This window comes from Trichosurus vulpecula, chromosome 1 (assembly GCF_011100635.1).
Source record: "Trichosurus vulpecula isolate mTriVul1 chromosome 1, mTriVul1.pri, whole genome shotgun sequence".
NCBI classification, from domain to species: Eukaryota; Metazoa; Chordata; class Mammalia; order Diprotodontia; family Phalangeridae; genus Trichosurus; species Trichosurus vulpecula.
The window spans coordinates 506085091-506108940 of NC_050573.1; the positions used below are offsets into that span (position 1 = coordinate 506085091).

Sequence of the window (23850 nt, forward strand, 5' to 3'; positions counted from 1 at the left end):
TGTGTCTGCCACGTCAGATTTTTCTTCCATTTCATTTTGTGGTCTAAAACTACTGAGTTCCTGTGATTACTAGGTATTTGTTTAATTTGTTTAAAGGTAAATATTTTCATTTATTTAACGTTTTTAGTTTTCAGCATTGATTTTCTTTTTTTTTTCATTTTTGAATTGAATTTTATTCATCCACACAGAATATAAATTCCTCGATTCAGGAACTGTCATAAGTCACTTAACTCCAGTTGCCCTGCCTTTTCCGCTCAAGAAAAAAAAAATCCAGATTTTGCCCATAAGTATTAAACTCAGTTTTGCAGGGTAGGTTATTCTTGGTTTCAATCCCAGCTCCCTTGACCTCTGGAATATCATATTGCAAGCTCTTTGATCCCTTAGTGTAGAAGCTGCTAGATCTTGTGTTATCTGGATTTTGTTTCCACAATACTCAAGTTGTCTCTTTCTGGCTGCTTGCTGAGAACTTGACCTGAGAACTCTGGAATTTGGCCACAATATTCCTAGGAGTTTTCCTTTGGGGATGTTTTTCAAGAGTCAATCAGTGGATTCCTTCAATTTATATTTTACCCCCTGGTTCTATAATATGAGGGCAGTTGTCCTTGATAATTTCTCGAAAGGTGATGTCTAAGCCCTTTTTTTTAATCACCACTTTCAGGTAGTCCAATGATTCTTAAATTATCTCTCCTAGATCTATTCTCCAGGTCAGTGGTTTTTCAAATGAGATATTTCACACTGTCTTCCATTTTTTTTTCATTCTTTTGGTTCTGTTTTGTAATTCCTTGATTTCTCATAGAGTCACTAGCTTTCACTTTCTCCATTCTGTTTTTTAAGGCATTATTTTCTTCAGTGATCTTTTGGACCTACTTTTCCATTTGGCTAATTCTGCCTTATTTATTTAATTTATTATATGTATATATATATTTAGTTTTCAGCATTAATTTTCACAAGAGTTTGAATTATAAATTTTCTCCCCATTTCTACCCTCCCCCCAACTCCAAAATGGCATATATTCTGGTTGCCCCATTCCCCTTCCTTCTGTCACCCCACTCCCCTCCCATCCCCTTTTCCCTTATTTTCTTGTAGGGCAAGATAAATTTCTATGCCCCATTGCCTGTGTATCTTATTTCCTAGTTGCATGTAAACACTTTTTTTTTGGTTTTTTTTTTGAACATCTGTTTTTAAAACTTTGTGTTCCAAATTCTCTCCCCTTTTCCCTCCCTACCCACCCTCCCTAAGAAGGCAAGCAATTCAACATAGGCCACATGCGTATCATTATGTAAAACCCTCCCACAATACTCATGTTGTGAAAGACTAACTATATTTTGCTCCTTCCTAACCTATCCCCCTTTATTGAATTTTCTCCCTTGACCCTGTCCCTTTTTGAAAGTGTTTGCTTTTGATTACCTCCTCCCCCTATCTGCCCTCCCTTCTATCCTCCCCCCTTTTTTATCTCCTTCCTCCTTCTTTCCTGTGGGGTAAGATACCCAATTGAGTGTGTATGGTATTCCCTCCTCAGGTCAAATCCAATGAGAGCAAGATTCACTCATTCCCCCTCACCTGCCCACTCTTCCCTTCCTACAGAACTGCTTCTTCTTGCCACTTTTATGTGAGATAATTTACCCCATTCTATCTCTCCCTTTTTCCTTCTCTCAATATCTTCCTCTCTCATCCTTTAATTTGATTTTATTTTTTTAGATATCATCCCTTCATATTCAGCTCATCCCTTTTCCCCTATTACGCCTTCATAGTTTATTTTATATCCTACCAGCCTTGGTAGATACTGTGCTGTCTTTTCTCAATCCATAGCTAGATTTCATCAAACCCTGGGAACAACACTTCTTTTTACTTTCATTGAAGCTAAAAGAATGATTTGCTTAAATAGGGGTTAGGACAGTATAACACCTGCTAATAAATTAATAATCACTTTTTCTTTAACTATATCTACCTGTCTACAGATCTAAACATCATCTGGCATTGTCTGTGAAGAGACTTTGGCAGTACTTGGTGAAACAGGAAGAAATTCAAGAAACTTTTATTAGAAATATATTTACTAAGAAGAGATGCCTAAATGAGGTAGAATTTAAAATTTATTGGTTTTAATGAAAGTTGTTTTGGGTTAAAGAGCTTCAAGATTTGATTTAACATTTCATTTAAAGCAAATTATTGGTGGAAAATTAGATTCTAATATGAACAGAGGATATTTAAAGAATTGAGGGGAAAGATGAGATAATCACAATTTTTGAAACCTTTTGAATATAGTGTACAATTTGGGAGGTGTGTCTAGAGATTTTTTTTTGTTTTTATAGAAAGTGTTTTTAACTATATAGCTCTCCAAGATAGAAGTTTTTGATTAGGTGGTATATATACCTATTAAGATGTATACTTCTTGAATTTTTAAAAGAATGACTTGATGAGGTTTTCAAGTATTTCAGCAATTCTAATATTTTTTGGATTTTTTTTTTCTATAAAACACTGTATTGTATCTTTATCTTCCCAATTAACAAATACTTTTATCTACTTGGCTTATTTATATGTCTTGTTCCTTGTCATCTATTTTGATGATTCTCTGTATGCCACTTTTGATCCTGCAGGTCTCAAGTGTAATCATTATCGGTAACCTGCCTTTTCCTTAGTGCTAAACCATTATTCTGAAATAGTGTACTTGACAACTGAAAAGATGCAGTGTTTTGGAAATAGAAATGGAAATTACTGAACAACTATAATTAAATTCAACATTTTCTTAAGCAAGCTGTGAAAGGTAGATGCAAGAAAGCTCAGAAAGCAATTGAACCAAAATGAATCAGGGTAACAAACATGGGTAGAATGCATGTTTTTATACATGCTAAAATTCTGTCTCTGTTTACCACAATTTTCCATAGAAAAGAACATAACTTCATAATTATGTGGACTATATAAATGTGTGTGGTTTACTTCATATTTATTAATCAAGTAATTTTCATACAGAAATATTAGGAATACATTAAGGCATTTTGTGGCAAATACTAACTATCGTTGCTGTTTCATTTTCCTTGTTTGCTTGAAAAACAGAGTAGATAATTATTTCATCTTATTTCTCATGATTCTAGTATTTTACTTAATTTTAGTCCAAATGTTATATTTTCTTTTTGTTCCTAAGAATATAGGATTCCCTTCCCAACCAAGGGGTGTGTTATAGATTATGAATTTGGTATGTAAAGGTTAATTTGGAAGTATTTGAGTCCCATGTAAATCACTTCAGATTCTTTTATCTTTAAAGCTCTTCCTTTTCAGTAATTTTTTATTTCTTCCAAAAACATTAGAGAGGGAATCTCAATAACAACCTATAATCATCATTTAAACAATTAGAATATACCTCCAAATCAACTACAGACAGGAGAAGGCCAGAGAAGGACCAGGGAAAAGAAGTCATTGATTAGACAAAACTTTCTTCATGAGAGTTTACTATATATGTAAATGCTCCAAATTAGATTGCATATGAAGCAATATTTCTGGAAATAGAGTCTGACAGTGTATAAGCAAACTACTAATATGTCCAGATGATATGGCTTTAAAACTGATACCTCTTAAGTTCTCCTGTTCTCCTGCAGAGGTTCTTAACCTTGTGTCATGGACCCTTTGGCAGTCAGCAGGTGGCTCTGTATCCCTTCTCAGAATAATGGTTTTAAATGCATAAAATAACTACAAAGAAAACCATTTATGTCAAAATACACTGATCAAAATATTAAGAAAACAAATTCACATACTCCAGGTTAAGAATCTTTTCTCTAATGTAATATTAACACCATCAAATGAGTGAAATAATTTAAGATGTAAAATAATTGTTTTTCATGAGAGATTCATCAGTTTTGAAGGACTTTTTTAATGACACTAAGTATTTATAAATATTTTTAGTCGTACACTAGTTGCAGTGGGTACTAATTTTTCTGTTTTGGTAAAATAAACTTAGATTTAAAAAATATTCCCAATAATTTTGCATGTTGCATCTTATCTTTACTCTGTCATGTGGTTATTTTTTTTTTTGATGAAGTCATTAGAGGACCACAGTGAAACCATCAAAAATTCTATAATGGAGGAGCCAAACTTCAACAAGGTACAAAATAACGTTTAGCTGAAATTTAAAATTTCATTCTTCAACAAGACTCTTTGCCTTTTTTTCCTTTCTTGCTTTCTTCCTTTTTTTTTCTTTTATGCAACAGACTATTCCTCAGAAAACTACCGACCCATTAAACTTGAGTATTGGATTGCTAATAGTTTAATGGTTTTTTATTTGATTTGCTTGTTTTATTAAATAAGAGAATTCAGTCTTCTTTTTTTCCTTTTAGTGACTTGCCCAGGGTCACACAGCTAGAGATTTCAGTCTTAAAGAAGTTGAATGCCTCCTGTCTTATGGCTACAGATTTTTCTAGTATAGGCCTAACTAGAACTATAACTAAGTAAAACTTTGGAAAATGAACAATATAAAGTATCAAACCTTTTATACAGATCACATTTTATTTTAAAATGTTCAAATGTGTGTTGTAAAATAATTTACATAGTATAATAGCATTTATTTTCTGATAAGAAAACAAAGCTACAAAAGTTGAGAACTTCTGTTTTTACATTGAAAAGTAATACTCTCTCACCAAAAAGAAATTGTTGCTTAACTTCAGCATACAAAAAATACTTGAATTTATGGTTTGAGTATAGTATTTAGACTTTTAGCAGAGTGTTTCAGATGAATTCAGAGGGCGAAAAACACCAACATCCTTGAACTTTTTTTCTTTTATTTTTGTACATCCATAAGTATATGACTGAATAAATTTGGATAAGACAGTGGATTTAAGAACAAGAATTATCTGTATTTGTTGCTTTACAACCTTAAAATTCCAGGATTGTTAGGCAGCTAGGTGGAGTAGTATATACAGATTGGAGTTCAGATCCTGACTCAGGTACTTACTGGCTACACAGCTAGTGTGATCCTAGGATCCACTTAACCTCTCCCTCAATTTCCTCATTTATAAAAATGGGTATAAGAATAGCACTTACTTCCCAAGGGTGTTGTAATGACCAAATTAACACATGTGCTTTGCAAACTTTAATGCTAATTTATATAAATATTAGTTCTAAATAAATTTGTATAACCTACATTATTTTCCAAAAATTCTACTGTTTCTTGAAAGTTTAGGTAATGAATTCTATAAGATAGAAATCATTGAGGATAAAAAGCAATGTATAGCTGTATCCCCTCATTGTGTTTCTACTAACTAAAAAAAAATATTCTGAATTTACCTAAGTAAATCTTGATATAGTTCATGTACTAATTCATTTCCAGAAATTATGCTTTTGATGTTGTCAGTGAAGTCAAATCAAGTGCCTGAGAAATAACAAGGCTATAGTGCTTGATTTTGGAGATTAGGCACCTTGTTTCTGATATTTACTGGCTATATAGTGTATGACTCATTCATAAGTTATTTATTTTATCTCAGTCTCAGTTTCTTCCTCTATAAAATGGGAATAATAATACTGTAATATCTACCTTCCAAAAACAAACGTTTACAAAGTACCTACTATGCACCAGGTACTATGCTTAGGAGATAGAGATACAAAGGCAAAATATGAGATAATACAGAATAAATGCAAAATAGATGCAAGGTAGTTAGGGAGGAAGGACTTTCACTATTGGGAAATCAAGAAGGGCTTCACAAAAGTGGTGCTTGAGCAGAATCTTGTAAATAAAATTTACATGAAATTCTAAGATGGTAAGATGATATATGCAAAGCATTATTTAGACTTAAATCAGAGGTGTTAAAACTTACAGCCTGATTTAGATTAAAATGTAATTGGAAAATGTTTAACAAAATAAATAAAAATACAGTACAACATACATAATGTTAATTTGTGGTTTTCTAATTCATGTTCTGGGGCAGGTAGGTGGCACAGTGAATAGAGTGCTAGGCCTGGAGCCAGAAAGATTCATCTTCCTGAGTTCAAATCCATCCTCAGATACTTACTAGTTGTGTGATCCTGGGAAAGTCACTTAACCCTCTTTGCCTTAGTTCCTCATCTATAAATGATCTGGAAAAGGAAATGGTAAACCAGCCCAGTATCTTTGTCAAGAGAATCCTAAATGGGGTTGTGAAGAGTCGGACATGACTGAAATAACTGAAGAACAACAAAGTCAATATCTTCTCCTCCCTCCATTGTTTGTAATTGAGTTTGATTCCATTGCCTTAACGTTCTATATAAACATTTTGGAGTTCGTAAAGCACTTTACGTATATTACCACATTTGATCTTCACAACAGCCCTGTGAGCTAGACACTATTATTATCCACACTTTACAAATGAGCTCTCTCAGCCTGAAAGAGGTTGAGTGACCCAGAATTACACAAGTTATAAGAGTCTAATGTAGAATTTGAAGTCGTCTTCTTCAATCCAAATCTAATGCTTAATCCAGGCTTGGAGTCTTATTTGGGTCACTGGAAAGGTTTAATGACTTGACCAATGTCACATTATCAGCATCTGCCAGAGGCAGGACCATAGCTAACTGATTCCTAGTCTGGCTCTCTGTGATGTGCTGCTTTAGTACAACTCCCTAAGATTCTAAGTTTTAGAACTGTTGCTGGTCTTCACTGACACAGTGAGATTGTTCTGTGGGAGTTCCCTATACTAATGTAATGACAGATCTACTTCCCCCATCCCTAGTCCAAAAAAGGTACCAGGCAATAGGGACTTAAACATAACAGTTTCTGTGTTCAAAGATCTTATGTTCTACTGGGAGGATATAACATGAAAGGTTATAAGTAAATAGAGAATCCATTTAAAGTAAACACACAGAAAGTGTAAATAAAGAGTTGACCTTAGAGATAGGAAGTTCTGACTTTAAGCTGTGTTACTCTGGGCAAGTAGAAATACTCCAGGGAATTAAGAGTGTCACTTGCAATGAATGTGCCAATATTCAATAGGAAAGGAACTTTGCTTCCATCAATGAATTGATTCACAGGTCTAATTGTATTTTAAAAGGAAGAAACATGGGGGTTGGGGGGATAATTCTAGTAACTACTGAAATCTTCTTGAAGGAAATTGCACTTGTTGAGTCTTGAAGGTAGTTAGGTTTTCAGAAAGGTGGAGTACATTCCAAGCATGAAGGATATCTTGTGCCTCAAAGATATGGAGGCACGAGAGGAATGTCATACTTAGGAAACAGCAAGAGACCACAGTGCATGAGTAATCATTTTGAGAAATAATTAAGTGGGAGTCACATTATGAAAAACTTAAATTATGAAATTGAGTTTAAATTTTAATTTAAATTAAAGGACTTATGTTAATGGACAATGGGGAACCATAAAAGCATCTTGAGCAGAGGAGTAGCATGGTTAGACTTGTATTTTAGGAATATTAATTTGGCAGTTTTTGGATGATGGATTAGATGTTGGAGAGATTAGATACAGAAAAGACCAATTAAAAGGATTTTGCAACAGTCTGCAAAAGGTGATAAGAGCCTAGATTAGGGTGATTAGTTTGACTAGAGAGGAATAGGAGAGATATTGAGGAGGTAGAATTGATAAGACTCAGTAGCTGATTAATCAAGGGCAACTCCTAGGTTGGGACACCTGGATGGTCATAAGACTAGTGGTGCTTTTTGACAGAAGTATAGAACTTGGGACAAGGGAAAATATAAATTCTGTTTTAGACACATTGAATTTGAGATGTCCAGCAGGCAGTGGGAAATTCTGTAGTGGAGCTCAGATGATAGATGAGGCTTGAGTATAATTTCTATAGAGATAATAGTTAAATAATGGGGGTTGGTGAAATTTTTAATGGCAATAGTGTGGAGAAAGAAGAGTAGAAGTGCCAGAACAGAACCTACAAATGGGGAAAGGGCATATATAATACCCCCAAAAGGATCAGTCCAACAGATGAAGGAGTGTCATGAAAACTCTGAGAGTACCTGAAAGGAAATGAGGGACCAAAGAAATGGTAGGTCAAGAAGGATGAGGACTGAATAAAGGCCATTGAATTTAGCACAAAAAAAAGCAATGATGATTTTAGAGAGAAAAAAAATGTAAGCCTGAGGTTGAGAAGTGACTGGGAGGTGAGGAAGTGCAGGCTATGTGGAGTTTGATTGTAAAACGGAAAGTGTGCATAGTACAATAGTTTGAAGGGATATTAAAGTCAAGCACAGTTCTCTTAAGGATGGAAATTTTGGCCTGTTTTAAGCCTACAGGGAAGGAGTCAGGGGAAGAGGAGACATTAGTCATTAGAGGGAGCTAACATGGCAGAATGGTCAGGTTCCTGGAGAAACAGGAAGGAATGGATTCAAAGATACAGTTAGAAGGATTCACATTGGCAACAAGGCCCACCTTATCTTCTGAACCTAAAGGAAAAGAAAATGGATCATACTGAGATGATTTGAAATGTGAAACTATGACAGAGAGGGAACTTACAGTGGATAGCCTCATTTTTTTCAATCAAGTAGGAAGCAGGGTCCTTATTGATCTGTTGGGGGCTTGGGTAAAGATGGTAAAGATGGTGGTGTGTATTGTTTGAGAAGGAGAAAATTTGGAATAATGCCATGGGAAAGTCAACCAGGGACAACAGATGTTATGCAACAGTGAGGACTTCAATGAGATTAGATAATAATATAAGTCTGTAGTGGACCCAAGAAGCCTGAATTTTGTCCAGTGGCCTTCTTTAACACCCAAACTGGTGCAAAGAAGGATGATAGGAATAATCCAGGAAGCTTCTGGACCCAGAAACAATAGAACAGGACAAAAAAATTCAAGGGTCTTTGATCTTACTTTGGTTTCACATTACAATGTTCAGATATGAATAGTAAGCCACTTGGTTCTTCTAAGATGGCACTTTGAATTAGTCCTTCGTTAGTGAAGCTTTTTAAATTTTTTTGGTAGGATTTCTTAGTTGCAAATTCAGTAGGTGTAGAATGTTATGTGACTACAGTGATGTTTAAGGTAAATGATAATTTACAAAATTTTTCAGATGTATAGCTAGCCCTGTCAACCCCATTAAGTTGCAGTTAGTTTAAATTATAATATCTAGCTTTGTTTCTTACTGTTAAGGCAAGAAGTAAACTTACTAATAGTATGGCCATCAGATAGCCTTTGTTGTGATATTCAAGCCAAGGAAACCTCAAAGCCACATTACAAATATAGAAATTTAGCAGTATTCTGAGTTCAAATGGAAATATTTTTCTATGAAAAATGAACAGGTTTGACATCAGATTTGGAGAATAATTATTCACATGGTTTGGCAAAAAATCATTTGAGCTAATTGCATGTAGATACCTCAGTTTTTCACTTGATGAAAAAATGTGTATCATACAAAATTCTACCAGTTAGAAATTAACCTTGGTTGACAAGTACATAATTTTGTACTTCTGAATATCTTTGATTTTAAATTTCCCTTTAAAAATGGTTCAGATCCCAAACCATCTATACCTTATCATGAACAATTCTCATCCATGCCTTTCTATAATTAATTTATGTATTGTCTATATAAAATACCAGAAGCCACCCTCTGTCTTTTATCATTTCATGTATTGTGTACCAGAATAATATGCAAGCTTTGTACCTGTTATGTATGCCTCCTTTTCGAACATCAGCTTTAACTAGAAATGTGATATGGCCTACATACATCCCCCAAACATTTTACTGTTGTTCTCTGGGTTAATTATGGTGTTCAATCATTCACAGCAGTATAACATCACCAAGAGATTCTGTGTGACCAGCTGGGTAAAGTATCGGAATATTGAATGCACCTTGCAATTTCTTAAATATGACCTTTCTTGCTCTCTGTTCATTTCTCAGGCTAGTTCCTTACTCATTGTTAGTGCCATTTTCAAATATATGTACTAATGTACTGATTTGATGGGGTGATCGTACCATTATGTGTCATAACATGAGCAATGTGTATTTTCTACCCACTTGCTTTTTATAAGGAAAGATGGTTTAGACCAGTCTTGAGTAGATCTCATTGAGTTAGTCCTATAGAGGTCCTCTCTTGGGTATATGACAATAAGATGACAGCTAGAGCAGGTCCATTGCCTTCCACCTTTCTCGTTGGAAAGAAATATTCATAACATGAAATGTAAGGATTTTGAACTTTTGGCATCTTTATTCCTTACTCCTGAAACTTCCAACATAATTTTTTTCATCTTCCTTTCCATCATCTACCTTCTCATTGAACTTATAACTACCAGGGCATATGTTTGACTTGGTTTGTAGGATCTTGTCAAGTACTTCATAGAATTTCTTTTATATCCCCATGTCAGTGGTAGAGGTAAATTTTACTTCCTTTTGTAGTAGTTATGAGCACTACAAAGTCAGATTGCTAAATATTCCATGAAATGTAATTTCTTGTTCCTTTTGGGTGCAATGAAACCAAGTCCTTTCTTTCCCTTTCTTAAGTGAACCAGTGAGTTGTTCTTTTGTTATCTGCAACTTTTTTCCTTCTGATTTTATGTATAAAATATTAAATTGTTTAGTAGTGATTGGTTATTGGATACTTTGATGTCACCAATTAAATTCATGTTTTCAGACAATAGTTTTTATTACCCTTGCCTCCTTTTCTGCCAAAAAGGAATAAGCTCTTAGGTAGTACCTACGTGCCAGCACTGTGGTAAATGCTTTATAAATAGTATCTCACTTGATCCTCACAACGACCCCGTGAGGTAAGTGGTACTGTTTTACATTCGAGGAAGTTGAGTCAGACAGAGGTTAGGTAACTTGCCTAGGGTAGCTCAACTAGTCAGTATCTGAAGCCAGAATTGAACTCAGATCTTCCTGACTTCATGCTCCAGTTACACTTAGTTGACAGTTCAACAAATGAAATTTCAGTAAAAAAGTTTTTCTTTTTAAAAGTTCTATTGATCTGCTCTTTTTTTTTACATCACCGTGACTTAGAATTGCCTTATCCTCCTCCCTACAATAGGTCCTTCTCTTGTAGCAAATAAGTACTGTTAAGCAACATAGATCATCAGTACAATGTTTCACAAACCAATACAATATCTGTGTTTGAAAATGTATGCCCTCTTCCTTACTTGTAATTTTCCATCTCTTTGCCAAAAGGTCAGAGGCTTGAAATTGTGATCATTTATTGCATTGATCAGGATTTGGGAATCTTTCAGTATTGTTTTTCTTTACATTATTGTGAATATTAGATAAATTATTCTCCTAGGCCTGCTTACTTTTCCTCTGCCCTAATTCATACAAACCTCGTGAAGTTTCTCTGAATTCTTTATATTTGTCATTTCTTATTGTGCAATCATTTTTCATTAAATTCACATACCACAATTTGTTTATTCATTCCCAGATTGATGGATAACCACTTTGCTAATTAAAAGTGCTGCTAGATATTTATAATTGTATTTCATGTTGTTCAAAAACAGACATGAAAGGTCTCATTTTTAAAATTTATAGTTAGGTATAGATATGAAAATGTATGTCATTGACCAGCTTATGTATTGCTGGTAGTCATATTCCTGGGTAAAAGAGTAGGTAGTAGTTTTATTCCTTCTTTCTTGTGAGAACAATTTCAAATTGTTCTCCAGAACTGTTCTACCAGGTCACAACTCCACCAGCAATTCATTAGTGTTGCTGTCTTCCCAAAGGCTGTCCAATATTGATCATATTTATCTTTGGATCCATTGCTTTTACAAATTGCCCAATTTTTCCTTATGCCTTATTAAAGAAGAGTTCAAAGTCATTTTATTGGTGGAATTGGGGCTGGGACTAAATCTCCTCACTTGAATCCCGTGGTTCAAGTTGCATTGCTTCTTTCTTGATCCTTAATGAAATATCTTCTAAGTAGAAAAAATGGTAGAGTAAGATGTTTTCTTTAAGATTACAACTTTGCAGTCCTTGTTGATGATAATCTTGTCTCATGCTTTCACTGACACAACAAACACATCTTTTCTGCTAAAGAACATTTGTTTCCTTAATATTTATCATGATGACTTAAATATTCTGAGTAAGGTATATTAGTATTTTTTATGATACCACATGATTGTTGCAATAACTGGCAAGTGAGCATAACGAGATAAGTTGTAAAAATGTAGGAGATGATTCAGTTAACATCAGTGTTGGTAAATGAAGTTTATTTCTGAGTTTAGTTTCATTCCATATGACATTGTGTACTTCATAGCTAAACGATTACATTTCTTATGAGAGTTTTGACCATTTTATTAGACTTTTGTGCAGTTTCAGGTGCCAAGTTTCAAGTATAATCATATCATCTCTTTTTTTAATCACCTATTGATTCAGTGATTGAGCATCCCAGGTGGTTGTCTGCCATTTTATATTGACTTTTAAGTTTTTGTACAATTTGTAATATTTATTCACCAATTGACATAAACTTAAACTTTTTCATCTAACAGTGACTAAAGTTGCTTCTTTTTCATTTTTTTGCCACCTCAGATGTTTTCATTTGTTTTTCTGAAGATGGTTCTATTACATAAGTATTTAGAATGGACATTATAGCTATTAACAACAGTATTTATCAGTACTCATTTCATGCTAGGCAATAAACCAACAACACAAATGACTGGAATGAATAATATTACTTGATAAGTTAAGGCAAAGGACCCCTATATTAATGGATATTCACTGTTCATGAGATCATCATGGATTTAGAGCTGACCTTAGGGGTCATCTCATAGCACTCCCTCATTTTACAAATGAAGCACAGAGAGGTTAAATATCTTGTCTTATTCACAGAGTCAATAAGCAGAGCCAGCATTGGAATCTAGCAGGTTCTCTGACTTAAAACCCAATGGTTTTTCTACCTTATCATACGGGGGAGACTACTTGTATACTCTAGGCAACAATTAATCCTTGTAGGTTTATCGATGTCATAAGACTGGCTATGTGAACATTCAACCAAATATATTTTTTAAATTGAGTGTTTGCACTCAATCTATATAAAATAGGGTTTTGTGGAAAATAGATTTAGAAACCTACAACTTATTTCTTGGTCCACAGTGAATTCTACCTGAATGGTAGATTTAATTTTTTTTTTAAAGGAATAATTTACTTATCTTCTGTGAAAAGGAGACAGTTTCTTCTGTTTAGTAGAAAAAGTTAGTAGGGATAAATCCTTGGGGTGTTTAATAAATTCTTTACAACATTAAACACTATAATTAAAAGTTAAAAAAAAACAGATCGAGAAAATATGCCAAATGTGACATTAAAAACTTGACATTCGTAATATGTAAGGAATTGTTAATATTTACATATGTTTACAATGCATAAGTGGTTGGAAATAAATGGATAATTCCAGAAGAGGAAATTCATCATCAATATTCACTTGAAAAATGGCCACCTTCATTAATAAACAAATTTTAAGTTTTAAAATACCAATCAAATTAAAAAAAAAAAACCTTACAAGCAATGAAAACTAATGCATGGCCTGGGGGTTGGAGGTGTGGGGTAGAGAGGGTAAAACAGATACACTCATTCATTCCTCTGAGAGTTACAAATTTGTAGTATCTTTTTAGATAGCAGCCCAGCAGAACAAAGTAAAACTTACAAAAATAATTAGCCTTTAACTCAGTTATTTCATTTTTGGGAATTATTTTGAAAATTTTATTTTTTTAGGGAAATATCTGAAAAGTTTTCATAACAGCTTTATTTGACATTTCAAAGCTTCAGTCAACTTAAAATGTCCCCCAAGCCATGGAATAATGCATTAATTATTAACACTAAATTGTACATTAATTAATGGGATAATATAATGAAGATCAACAAGGATGAGAAATATGAAAAAATCTAGACAGATCTTTTTGAAATCACCCAAAGTCAAAAAAGCAGAATTAGGACAGAGTATAACACTAACTTGGATTACATTAGAATAGAATAGGAATGTCTAGAGCGAAGACTCCTTATAGATTTAGAAGGAGTGATGGAAAAGCTTCTACTTTTTATGTGTGGAAATTCATTTGATTTGTTTAAGTAGTTCTAAGGAAGTAGTATTTAGTAGTATTCTTGTTTGACATTAAGTTTATGATAATTTTTTTAAATACCCTGAATCATAAGACAATTATCACAGAGCTCCTCTGACTTCTATTATTTTAAGCCTTGGCTTATTGCACAAGTTATCTAAACACAAAAATTAAGAATTTTTTTTTTCTTGGCTGACTGGCTAATCTTAGATTAGATTAGGTTTACTGATCTAATCTATTCTCTCCCTCATCCCTTACACTCCATTATATCAGAGATATGGCTGCCATTTTAGGCTATTAGAGACAGACCTTTCCCTTTACACCTCCTACCCAATAATAGTGACTCTGTGGTGAATTATGTTTACCTAATTTATTGATTCCTGGGTAGTAGTAGCTTGTTGGTTCTTTTTCAAAAAGATGTATTCTATTTACCTAGCCTTTGAAAAAGCGGCCCCCCTTTTGGTTGTGCCCTGATATTCAATTCTTATATCTTCCTAAACTATCTGTAGCTATGTTATCTTCTATGTCATGGTCTGTTCTCCTTGGGGTGGGGATAAGAGGTAGAGTGCTGAATGCCTCTATGCATGCATCATCTGATTATGGCAGTATCTCATTTCCCATAAGAATAAGTCTTCTCAAAATGAAGCATTCACAAAGATACTCCAGTTTTTTTGTTTGTTTGTTTTACAATTTATATTCCCCTACTTAGTATCCTGTGATACTATAGAATGGGAATAAGGGATACATTGTATATAACTTTTTTTAGCCTCAAGAAAATATATGTATATATAAGCAATATACTACAATGAAGTATGTTACATTCTTAAATAGAAATCCATTTTTGTCTGCTTGCCAGCTTGATATTAAATTTCTTTTGAAATTTTCTTGGTGGAAACCATAAGCTACAAATATCAAGTGATATGATGGCAAAACAGAGAATGATTTTTTTAAATATTCGTTTTCCGCAGTCTGAATTCTTACATTTTCTTGTATGTTCTTTTTCCCTCTATACAGATAGAAGCTGAGTTGGGTTTCCCAGGAGGTAAAGCAAGAATTATCCATAAAGAATCTGATATTATTACTGCTTTTGCTGTTAATAGAGTGAGTATTTTTTTAAAAGTGCTCTTTGAGTTATAGAAATATTCCTTTTTGTCTTCTTTTTATACTCTTTGCTTTCTCATCAGATTTCTTTGCTTTCCACTTGGCATCCTTGTTTTTATATTCCTAGAATCTAGTACAGTATACAGTAGTCACTTAATATGTACTTGCTGAATTGAATTTATCCTATTTGGCAGACAATATAGATAACTAGTAGATAAAATTCTGAACTTGGAAATAGAATGATCTGGGTCTAAAACCTGCCTTTAACACTAGTTACGTGATAAGAGTCATGTCATTTAACTTTTGTGAGCTAGTTCCTCATTTGTTTAAAAAAAAAAGGAAGATAACAATGCCTGCAGTACAATAGGATACTATCAGACTTATATGAGATAATTTAAATAAAGCAATTCAAAATTTTAATATATGGTATAAATGTCACTTAATAATATCTCTATGGCTACTCCAGGGGTGGGGAGCCTGTGGCATCAGCCTGGAGAACACATGTGGCCTAGGACCTTGGGTGTGGCATTTTGACCGAATCCAAGTTTTATAGAAGAAATCCTTTTATTAAGGGGATTTGTCCTGTGAAATATTGATTCAGTCAAAGGGCTGCACTTGAAGACCTAGAGGACTGCACGTGGCCTCAAGGCTGCATGTTCCACACCCCTAGGTTATTCTATTATAGGCTTTTCAAAAGTCAGTCTGAAGAAAAATGGTGAAATTGTCAAAAGTTTGTCTTTGTCCATCCTAATTCCTTTCCATATACTACTTCCTATCATGCCTTTCTGTTATCATCCTTCTTCCTTTCCCTGGACTCCTGTTTAAAAGTAAAATTCTTTGGAAGGCTGGGTTTATGTGTGTTTCTTTCTAGAGCTTTTTTAAGAGATGGAGTTATATGTTGAAATTTTTCTCAGGTCTATCTTGATTATATCAGTCCAATTAAATTCAAAAGCTTTTTGAATGCCTCCTATCTTCAGGCCATTGTATCACTCTTTATAAGGTCATTACTTACTTAAAAACAACAGCCTTTCTATTTGTCTACCTTTTTCTCTTCATGTGTACATCTTGGTGGGTGAGAGATGGTCAACAGATAAAAAGATGGTATAGGAAGTGGGGAGCTAAGGGGGAAATGAGAGATAGTAGCTGAATTAACATTTATCATTCCCATTCTTCTGTCTGAGAACTTAAACTGCCATGATAATTAAAAGGAAAAATTTGGCAGGCAAACTAAATTAATTTAAAGTATGTAATTTTAACAGTCTTCTACCAGAAACAATCATTTGTAGAACAAATGATTTTGCTTATTATTATTTGTTAATAAATGTATTTTTAAATCATCATTTAAATTTTTGTAATAATTGATTTTTATGTTTCAGGCAAATAGAAATTGCATAGCAATAGCTTCCAGTCATGACATTCAAGAACTGGATGTATCTGGAATTCTGGCTACACAAATCTACACTTGGGTTGATGATGAAGTAGAACTTGAGACAAAAGGGTATGTTTTTATTTCATTTTGATTCATTTTTATTTGATTACTTTGTAATATTAGAGACAATAGTAATAAAATTTAAATATTCAAAAGACTAGCTAAATAATCCATGGCAAATTAATTTCTTAAAAGTTTTTGAAAGTGGAGAAGCTTTATAAGCAAGGTATCAGGGATGGAGATAAAGATGGATGGAAAGAACAGTTTTAAGTATGAAAATGTTGATAGAAGGTAGACAAAGAGGAAAGGCTTGGAATATTTTGGGTTTCAAGGCATTTGCAGTTTATTCTAAAAAACTTTTAAAAAATAAATTCTAAAAGAAAGTAAATTTAAAGGCTATTAAAAATTATAAATAAACTGAATAATTAGAAAGTTGAAAAACTAGGACCTGATTCAGCATTCTTACTTTGGTGGTTGTCCACTTGTAGGTCTGATGATTTCTTAGTTATACATGCTCGTGATGATCTAGCATCTGTGCAAGGTACTACACCCTATACACATAGTAATCCTGGAACTCCAATCAATATGCCTTGGCTCGGTAGTACACAGACTGGCAGAGGGGCATCCGTGGTAAGTAAAAACAACATCAGCAGTAATAATAACTGATAATTATTATTAATTAAAGCCACATAGGGTTAGTGTAAGGAACAAATGAAATAATATATGTGAAGTATTTTGCAAAAATTTACAACTCTGTATAAATGTGTGATGCTATTATTGCTATTATATAACATCTAAGTCTCAAAAACAACCCATTTTAGAAGTGAGGAAACAGAGGCCCAGACAAATTAATTACTGGGGCAGAATTTGAATCCAAGTCTTCCTGATTCCAACTGAGTGTTTTTCAAGAGTTCTTTTTTGAATTATTATTTTCTTTACACACAGAGGGATACGCTTTTATTAATAATTTAAATTTTAAAGTTTTACCACCCTACCTGTGACTTTGACACCAGAAATTCTACCTTAGAAATTAGTACAAAATATTTTAGAATTGCTATAAAGTTGTATTTTTCCCAAGATGTTTGCTGCATAATGATCTTCCTAGTTGGCATCCTAAAAATCAATGGACTAAATAATGAGTTAAAAAGAATTATTAAGTACTAGTATGTACTTAGCCCTGTATTTGGCACTGGGGATAAAACACAAAGAAGGAATCAATGACTACCAGCAAGGAGCTTCCATTCTACCTGAAAAGAGAAGTATACAAATTATTAGTTGGAAGGAGGGCATTAGCAGTCATCCTAGCTGTGTGCTTCTAGCTGCATTCACCAGCATTTTAGCAGAAGCGGAGGAAAAGGGTGGAAACCAGAGCTGTTTAGTCAAGAGTTAGCTAGCAGGAAGACAAGGGAGTGAAAGATTCAAGGTGTAATTTTGAAGGTTCAAGATTGAGATAGGAAGAAAGTGAACCCAGAAGCAGGCATAATGGCCTAAGAAAACAGAGGGATTATAGGTGCAATGAGGACAATGAATAGGTTTTATAGAGACGAGGCATAGGGTCAGACAGACAGTTTGTTGTTGGGAGGTTTTTGTCAGGAATTTTTCATTAGGGAAGTGGTATGTGTGAGAAATGTTGAGATCTAGAGCATAATCCTCCTTGCAGATTGCTGAGGTAGACTGCTGAAGTAAATGAGGTAGGTCATGGATTTTATAAAACTGAAAAATTAGAAGGTTCAGCACTTTTAGGGAATATCAACATGAATGTAGAAGTTTCCTAGTCTAAATGTAAGGATTGGTAAAAAGAAGAAGACAGAGCCTGGTACAAAGTAGCCCCAATGATTCGAATATGGTGGAAAATTTTAATCACATAGACTTAAAAGCATGAGAAGTTGCTGAATTATGATAGTAAAGGGAGGATCTGAAAGTCCCCTTCAGCACCAGTGTGTAGTGGGGTACAGACAGTGTTAGGGAAGCTGTCCAGGGATACACTGTTATAGAGCTAGTGTCAGGTCTTGTGAGAGCATGAGCGTAAGAGAGTAAGAGTAAAGGACTAAGAGGTACAGAATGTAAAAGATATTTGTTTACTGTGGAACAGCATTTACAGAAGGCACAGTGGAAGAGGGGGGCAGGATTGGAGTGGAACATAGGTGGAGTAAGGCAAAGGAAATAGGATGAGAAGATGGGAAAGTTGGGAATAATTTGCCCCAAGTACCTGCGATCGAATAGTGCGGGGAAAGGATGAAAAACATGTAGTAGATTTATTAGCTCTAGGGGCAGATAATGAGGCTCACAGTCTCAAAGGAATGTTGCTAGAAAACTGCCTAGAGGCAGTGGATTGACTCCTGGGCCTGGAATCAGAAAGACCTGAGTTCAAATTTGGCCTCAGATACTTTACTAGCTGTTGTATAACCCTGGGCAAGTCATTTACCCTCTGCCTCAACTTCTTCAACTCTGAAATGCGGATAATAATAGCACCTAACTCCCAGGGTTGTAAGGATCAAATGAAATCATATTTGTAAAGTGCTTAGCACAGTGCCTGACACATGGTAAGCACTTAATAAATTCTTATTTCCTTCCTTCCTTTGGCTAGGAGGGTAGGGCCAAAGCACTCTGCTTTGTTCTCCAAAACTAACTCTGCGGGGGCAATGATAAACTGTTTCTGTAGCCCAAGTGCAAAGGGCACTGGGTGGTAACCAAGCAGTTTTCAGTATTAAACATTATCATTATTTTGAATGTTGATCTAGAAATATTAATATTTTTCAAACTTGCTTTTTTTAACCAAGTTAAAAACACATATGAAGAAAAGCACTGATGCAGTAATGCAAAATTTATATGCGTGTGATTAAGGGGGTTGATAAATCCATTTTTATATTAGCTTTAGTCTTTCCAAGGGTCTCTTTTATTGATGTCTATGAATTGAGACTCAGATGTCAGAGAAATTCATCTTACTAAATGTACTTAGAAATTTTTGCTTTAAAAAGCATGTGTGTTATGTAATAAGTCCATTTAGAGTAGTCATTTAGTACTATTGCTTAAGCCCTTATTTGTTGTATAGTATAGCATTTTATATTTGTCATAGCCCTTTCCTGTGCATTATCATGCTTAACCCTTTTTAGCAACCCTGTAGGGTGGGCATTATTACTCTTTTTGCCTATTTTGTAGATGGGGAAACATGCCCAAAATTGGTTATGTGACTTTAAGATGCACAGCACATTAGTGGGAAAACTATTATTAGACTTCAAGTCTCATAAAGGACCATCACTCCTAAATAGAAATATTTTTGGCATTAAATTCTAGACCCACTTAAGGTCACTTCTGAGCTAACATTGAAATAATTTCCTTATTCACTTTTGAGTTACAAATTCCTTTAATTTATATTTTAATAGATCCATGACCCATGATTTCATCTTTAAGTATATATCCTGAATCAGCACATATCACAACTCCTCCCTAACTTGGTATATGGTCTTCGTGAGCTGCTATGGCCCTCAAAAAACAAGATCATGGTTAACTTCTCATGAGCTATTCAAGATATAACTAGATTTTCATTTGGTGATAGATGCCTAATGCAAGCAGTTGTTTCAGCTATGTTTGACTCTTCATGACCCAATTTGGAGATTTCTTATCAAAGATAGTAGAATGGTTTGCCATTTCCTTCTCCAGATCATTTTACAGATGAGGAAACTGAAGTAAACAGGGTTAAGTGACATACAGGGTCACAGCTATTAATATCTAAGGCCAGATTTGAATTCATGAAAATGAGCCTTCCTGACTCCAGGCTCAGTTTTCTATCCACAGCACCATCTAACTGCTTTTCTAAAATCCTCTGACAATAGTTTAAAATTGTTACTTTTCAAACATAATAATCAGCAGGTGAGATAGAAATTGTAGATTTGCTTAACATGAAATTCCTGTAGGAGAAAATTGTTACTTTATTATATTTTTTTTGGTGGCTATATTTTTCCTTTGCTTCTTCCTTATGCCAGGAAGCACTTTCTTTTCTGCCTAGTTTGATCTCCTAGTTTGGAAAACTAGTTTGGAAAACTGAGCTGAATCTGAGTGTAGCAAGTGACAAATGTGCACACTTAAAGTTAAAAGTATTTTTTTTTATTAAATTAAGATTTTTTTTATTTTTAGTTTACAACACTCAGTTTCGCATGATTTTGAGTTCCAGATTTTCTTCCTCCCTCTCCCTTCCTACTCCCCCAGACGGCATAGAATTCTATATATCTTCTACATATAACTTCGCATTAAACTTATTTACACAATAGTTAAGTTATAAAGAAGAATTATGATGAATGGAATGAATCATGAGAAAGAGGAATTTGGAGTTGTCTTTGAACCTTGCATTCTGTAGACATATGAAAAAATGCTCTAAATCACTACTGATTAGAGAAATGCAAATCAAACCAACTCTTAGGTACCACATCTCTCCTGTAAGATTGGCTAAAATGACAAAACAGGAAAATGATAAATGCTGGAGAGGATGTGGGAAAATTGGAACACTGTTACATTGCTGGTGGAGTTGTGAACTGATCCATCCATTCTGGAAAGCAATTTGTAACTATGCCCAAAGGGCTATAAAAATGTTCATACCCTCTGACCCAGCAATATCACTTCTAGGGCTGTATCCCAAAGAGATCACACAAGGGGCAAAAGGACCCGTATGTACAAAAATATTTATAGTGGCTCTTTTTGTAGTAGCAAAGAATTTGAAATCAAGATGATGCCCATCAATTGGGGAATAGCTGAACAAGTTGTGGTATATGAATGTAATGGAATACTGTTGTGCTATAAGAAATGGGGAAGAACAGCACTTCATAATAACCTGGAAAAACCTACATGATATAATGCTGAGTGAGCGGAGCAGAACTAAGAGAATATTATACACAACCACAGATACATTGATTCTGTGATGACTAACCTTGATAGACTTGGCTCTTCTCAGCAATTAAAGTATTTTTAATTTTCATTACTAATTCCATAGATCTTAATGATCTGTTTTCTTTTGATATTCTAGAATAGCTTTGCATCATTCTTTACCTTAACAGTTTTCATTTTTGTTCTTTCTTCACCTGTATTTCCTTACCTGTTGCTCTGTTTTCTCAAACTGTTTTCTGTGATGCATTAGGCAGTATCAGTAAATTCTTATTGACTTTCTTTTTTCCCCCTCAGGCTAACAAAGTTAACTGACTTGCCAAGGGTTATATAGCTAGTAAGTGTCTGAGGCTGGATATGAACTTAGTTCCTCTTGACTCCGGGGCTGGTGCTCCATCCATTGCAACACCTAGCTGCCTCTCTTGTTGACTTTCAAAGAAAAATTTAGTTGAGAATTTTAAAACATTATTTTTTTTTTTACCAAATCCTCTTATATTATTTATCAGAAACTTTTAAAAACTCCAAACATAGCTCCTAACATTAGAAAATTTCTAATTTTGAAATCAGAAGGAATATATTTTCCCTAATTTTAACTATTGTTATTGAGAAAAAGCCAAAACACATTGGACAGTAAGAGATTGCTACTGCCAGCTTTGGCTATTTTGGGAAACATGCAGCCATCATAATTACTTTATCTCTATTGTTAGGTAGCATCCTAGTTGTTGCTACTGTCCTCCTACCATTAATGTTGGTCTAGACTTTTACCCCCCACTTTAGACAGTTATAAAATTTAAAACAAAATGACTTTCATGACCTAAATGCAATTATATGTATGTAATATGTTCCCCATTTCCCATGTAAATCTGAAATGCCCCATTATTTTTATATATTTTCTTACTGTTACATGACAGGCTTCTAAAATAATTCAGACACTGGTAAACAAATGACTTCCAAACTGATACACCCAAATAATTTTTTTTAAAAACCCTTTTTTAAAAATTAAATTATCTATTTACCTCTTTTTTTACATGCTTCTACCTGTCTTATCTTACAATATTCAGGAATATGCCAATAAATTTAATGGAATCAGAAAGGAATTGGCAAGAAAGGAGGTAAGACTAAATTATTGAGGAGAATTTGTGCTTCGATTCTTAGTCAGTGAAGCAAAAAGTTTATACACACTTAAATGTAAAATCTATGCTAGAGGTTTAATTTCTATTGTTATTTCTAAACATTTTCAGTACCCCAATAGTAGTTCTGGAGTCAAAGAGAAATGATATAATTATTGAATTGCTTGTCATGCTTTCATTTTAATACTTTGAGTTATTTTTGTTACATATTTAACAAAATATAAACAATCCTTGTATGTTAACAGATGATTAAGAAAACTATTAATAATGTCAGAAGAATGGCTTCACATCCAACACTACCTTATTGTAAGTCAATTGGTTAATATTCTTTACTGTTTATACTAATCTTCCTATTTCAAATATCATGCTTTCTTTGTGATTTTTTTAAAACAAATTTTTCCCATGTAATTCATATAAATCTTTGTATACTAAAGAAAAATAAGGCACTGCAGAGACTTAACATTTCATTTTATTTTTCTGAACAAAGCTGATAGTGAGATCGAAATTTTGCTAATGTCTTTTACAAAAACTAAAGCAAAAAATACTTTTGAGTATTTAGAATAGGTTTGAGTAAGTTTGGAACATTTTTGTTATGCTTTTCTAAGTAATCTAATTTTAGTGTTTAACCATTTTGTGGGGAATAATTATTTGACCACAATGGGTTGTAAAATAGAGAAGCTCAAACTTAATTATCATAGCGCTTTTGCTTGGCATTAGTTTGATCAGTTTTTCTTATTATTTGTTCAGAGGTTCACTTTTATAAAATGTTATTCGTAAATAAAATACCAAAGAAAACACTTATTAAGCTTCTTATATTCTAACACAAGATTCTTAGAAAACTAAGACAGTTTTCAGTTAATCTTCCTAGGAAGCTTAAAAGTAAGCCTGCATTTAAAAAGAACATTTGGTTAATGGAAATATATTGGAAATATTGGAGCAATGAAAAAAGATTCTAGGTAATTTTTTGAAATTAGCTGGTAGAGTGGCATGGGAGTATCTGATTATAGCTTACTTTTTCATGTCCCAAGAAAATCAATATGAAAATAGCACATTCTCATGGACACTATTTGTAGTAAAATGAATGAAACTAGCATTCTTTTCTTAATGTAAATGTTTTAATTGGCTATTTCTACAGGTGAGTTAGTTTTTATATACAAATTACACCAAATGCTTTTTAAGGAGCACCAATCTGGCATACTGAATAATTGTGATCAAAGTAGTATATACATAATAGCAAAATAGAAAGTACTCAGCTAATATGTATTCGTAAGCTCACTTCTAAACTGAGAATGCTGATGATTCGCTCACATTTTATATATCACTTTTACATTTTAAAAAGTTCTTACTGCCCACATAGAGCAATTGTCAGGAAATGTA

At 33.7% G+C, this 23850-nt stretch overlaps 1 protein-coding gene across 3 annotated transcripts in view; it reads left to right on the plus strand.

Annotated features, from left to right (window-relative positions):
* The window catches only part of DMXL1 (Dmx like 1), a 146089-nt gene that overhangs the window by 102903 nt on the left and 19336 nt on the right, over positions 1 to 23850 (plus strand). For 2 of the 3 annotated variants that reach the window (XM_036740774.1, XM_036740775.1), the window contains 6 exons: positions 1959 to 2076; positions 4031 to 4093; positions 14953 to 15039; positions 16416 to 16537; positions 16957 to 17098; positions 22719 to 22779. In XM_036740774.1, the coding sequence (XP_036596669.1) occupies positions 1959 to 2076; positions 4031 to 4093; positions 14953 to 15039; positions 16416 to 16537; positions 16957 to 17098; positions 22719 to 22779 (593 nt within the window). The remainder of the gene's footprint in view (positions 1 to 1958; positions 2077 to 4030; positions 4094 to 14952; positions 15040 to 16415; positions 16538 to 16956; positions 17099 to 22718; positions 22780 to 23850) is intronic. The other variant, XM_036740776.1, reaches the window with a different exon arrangement.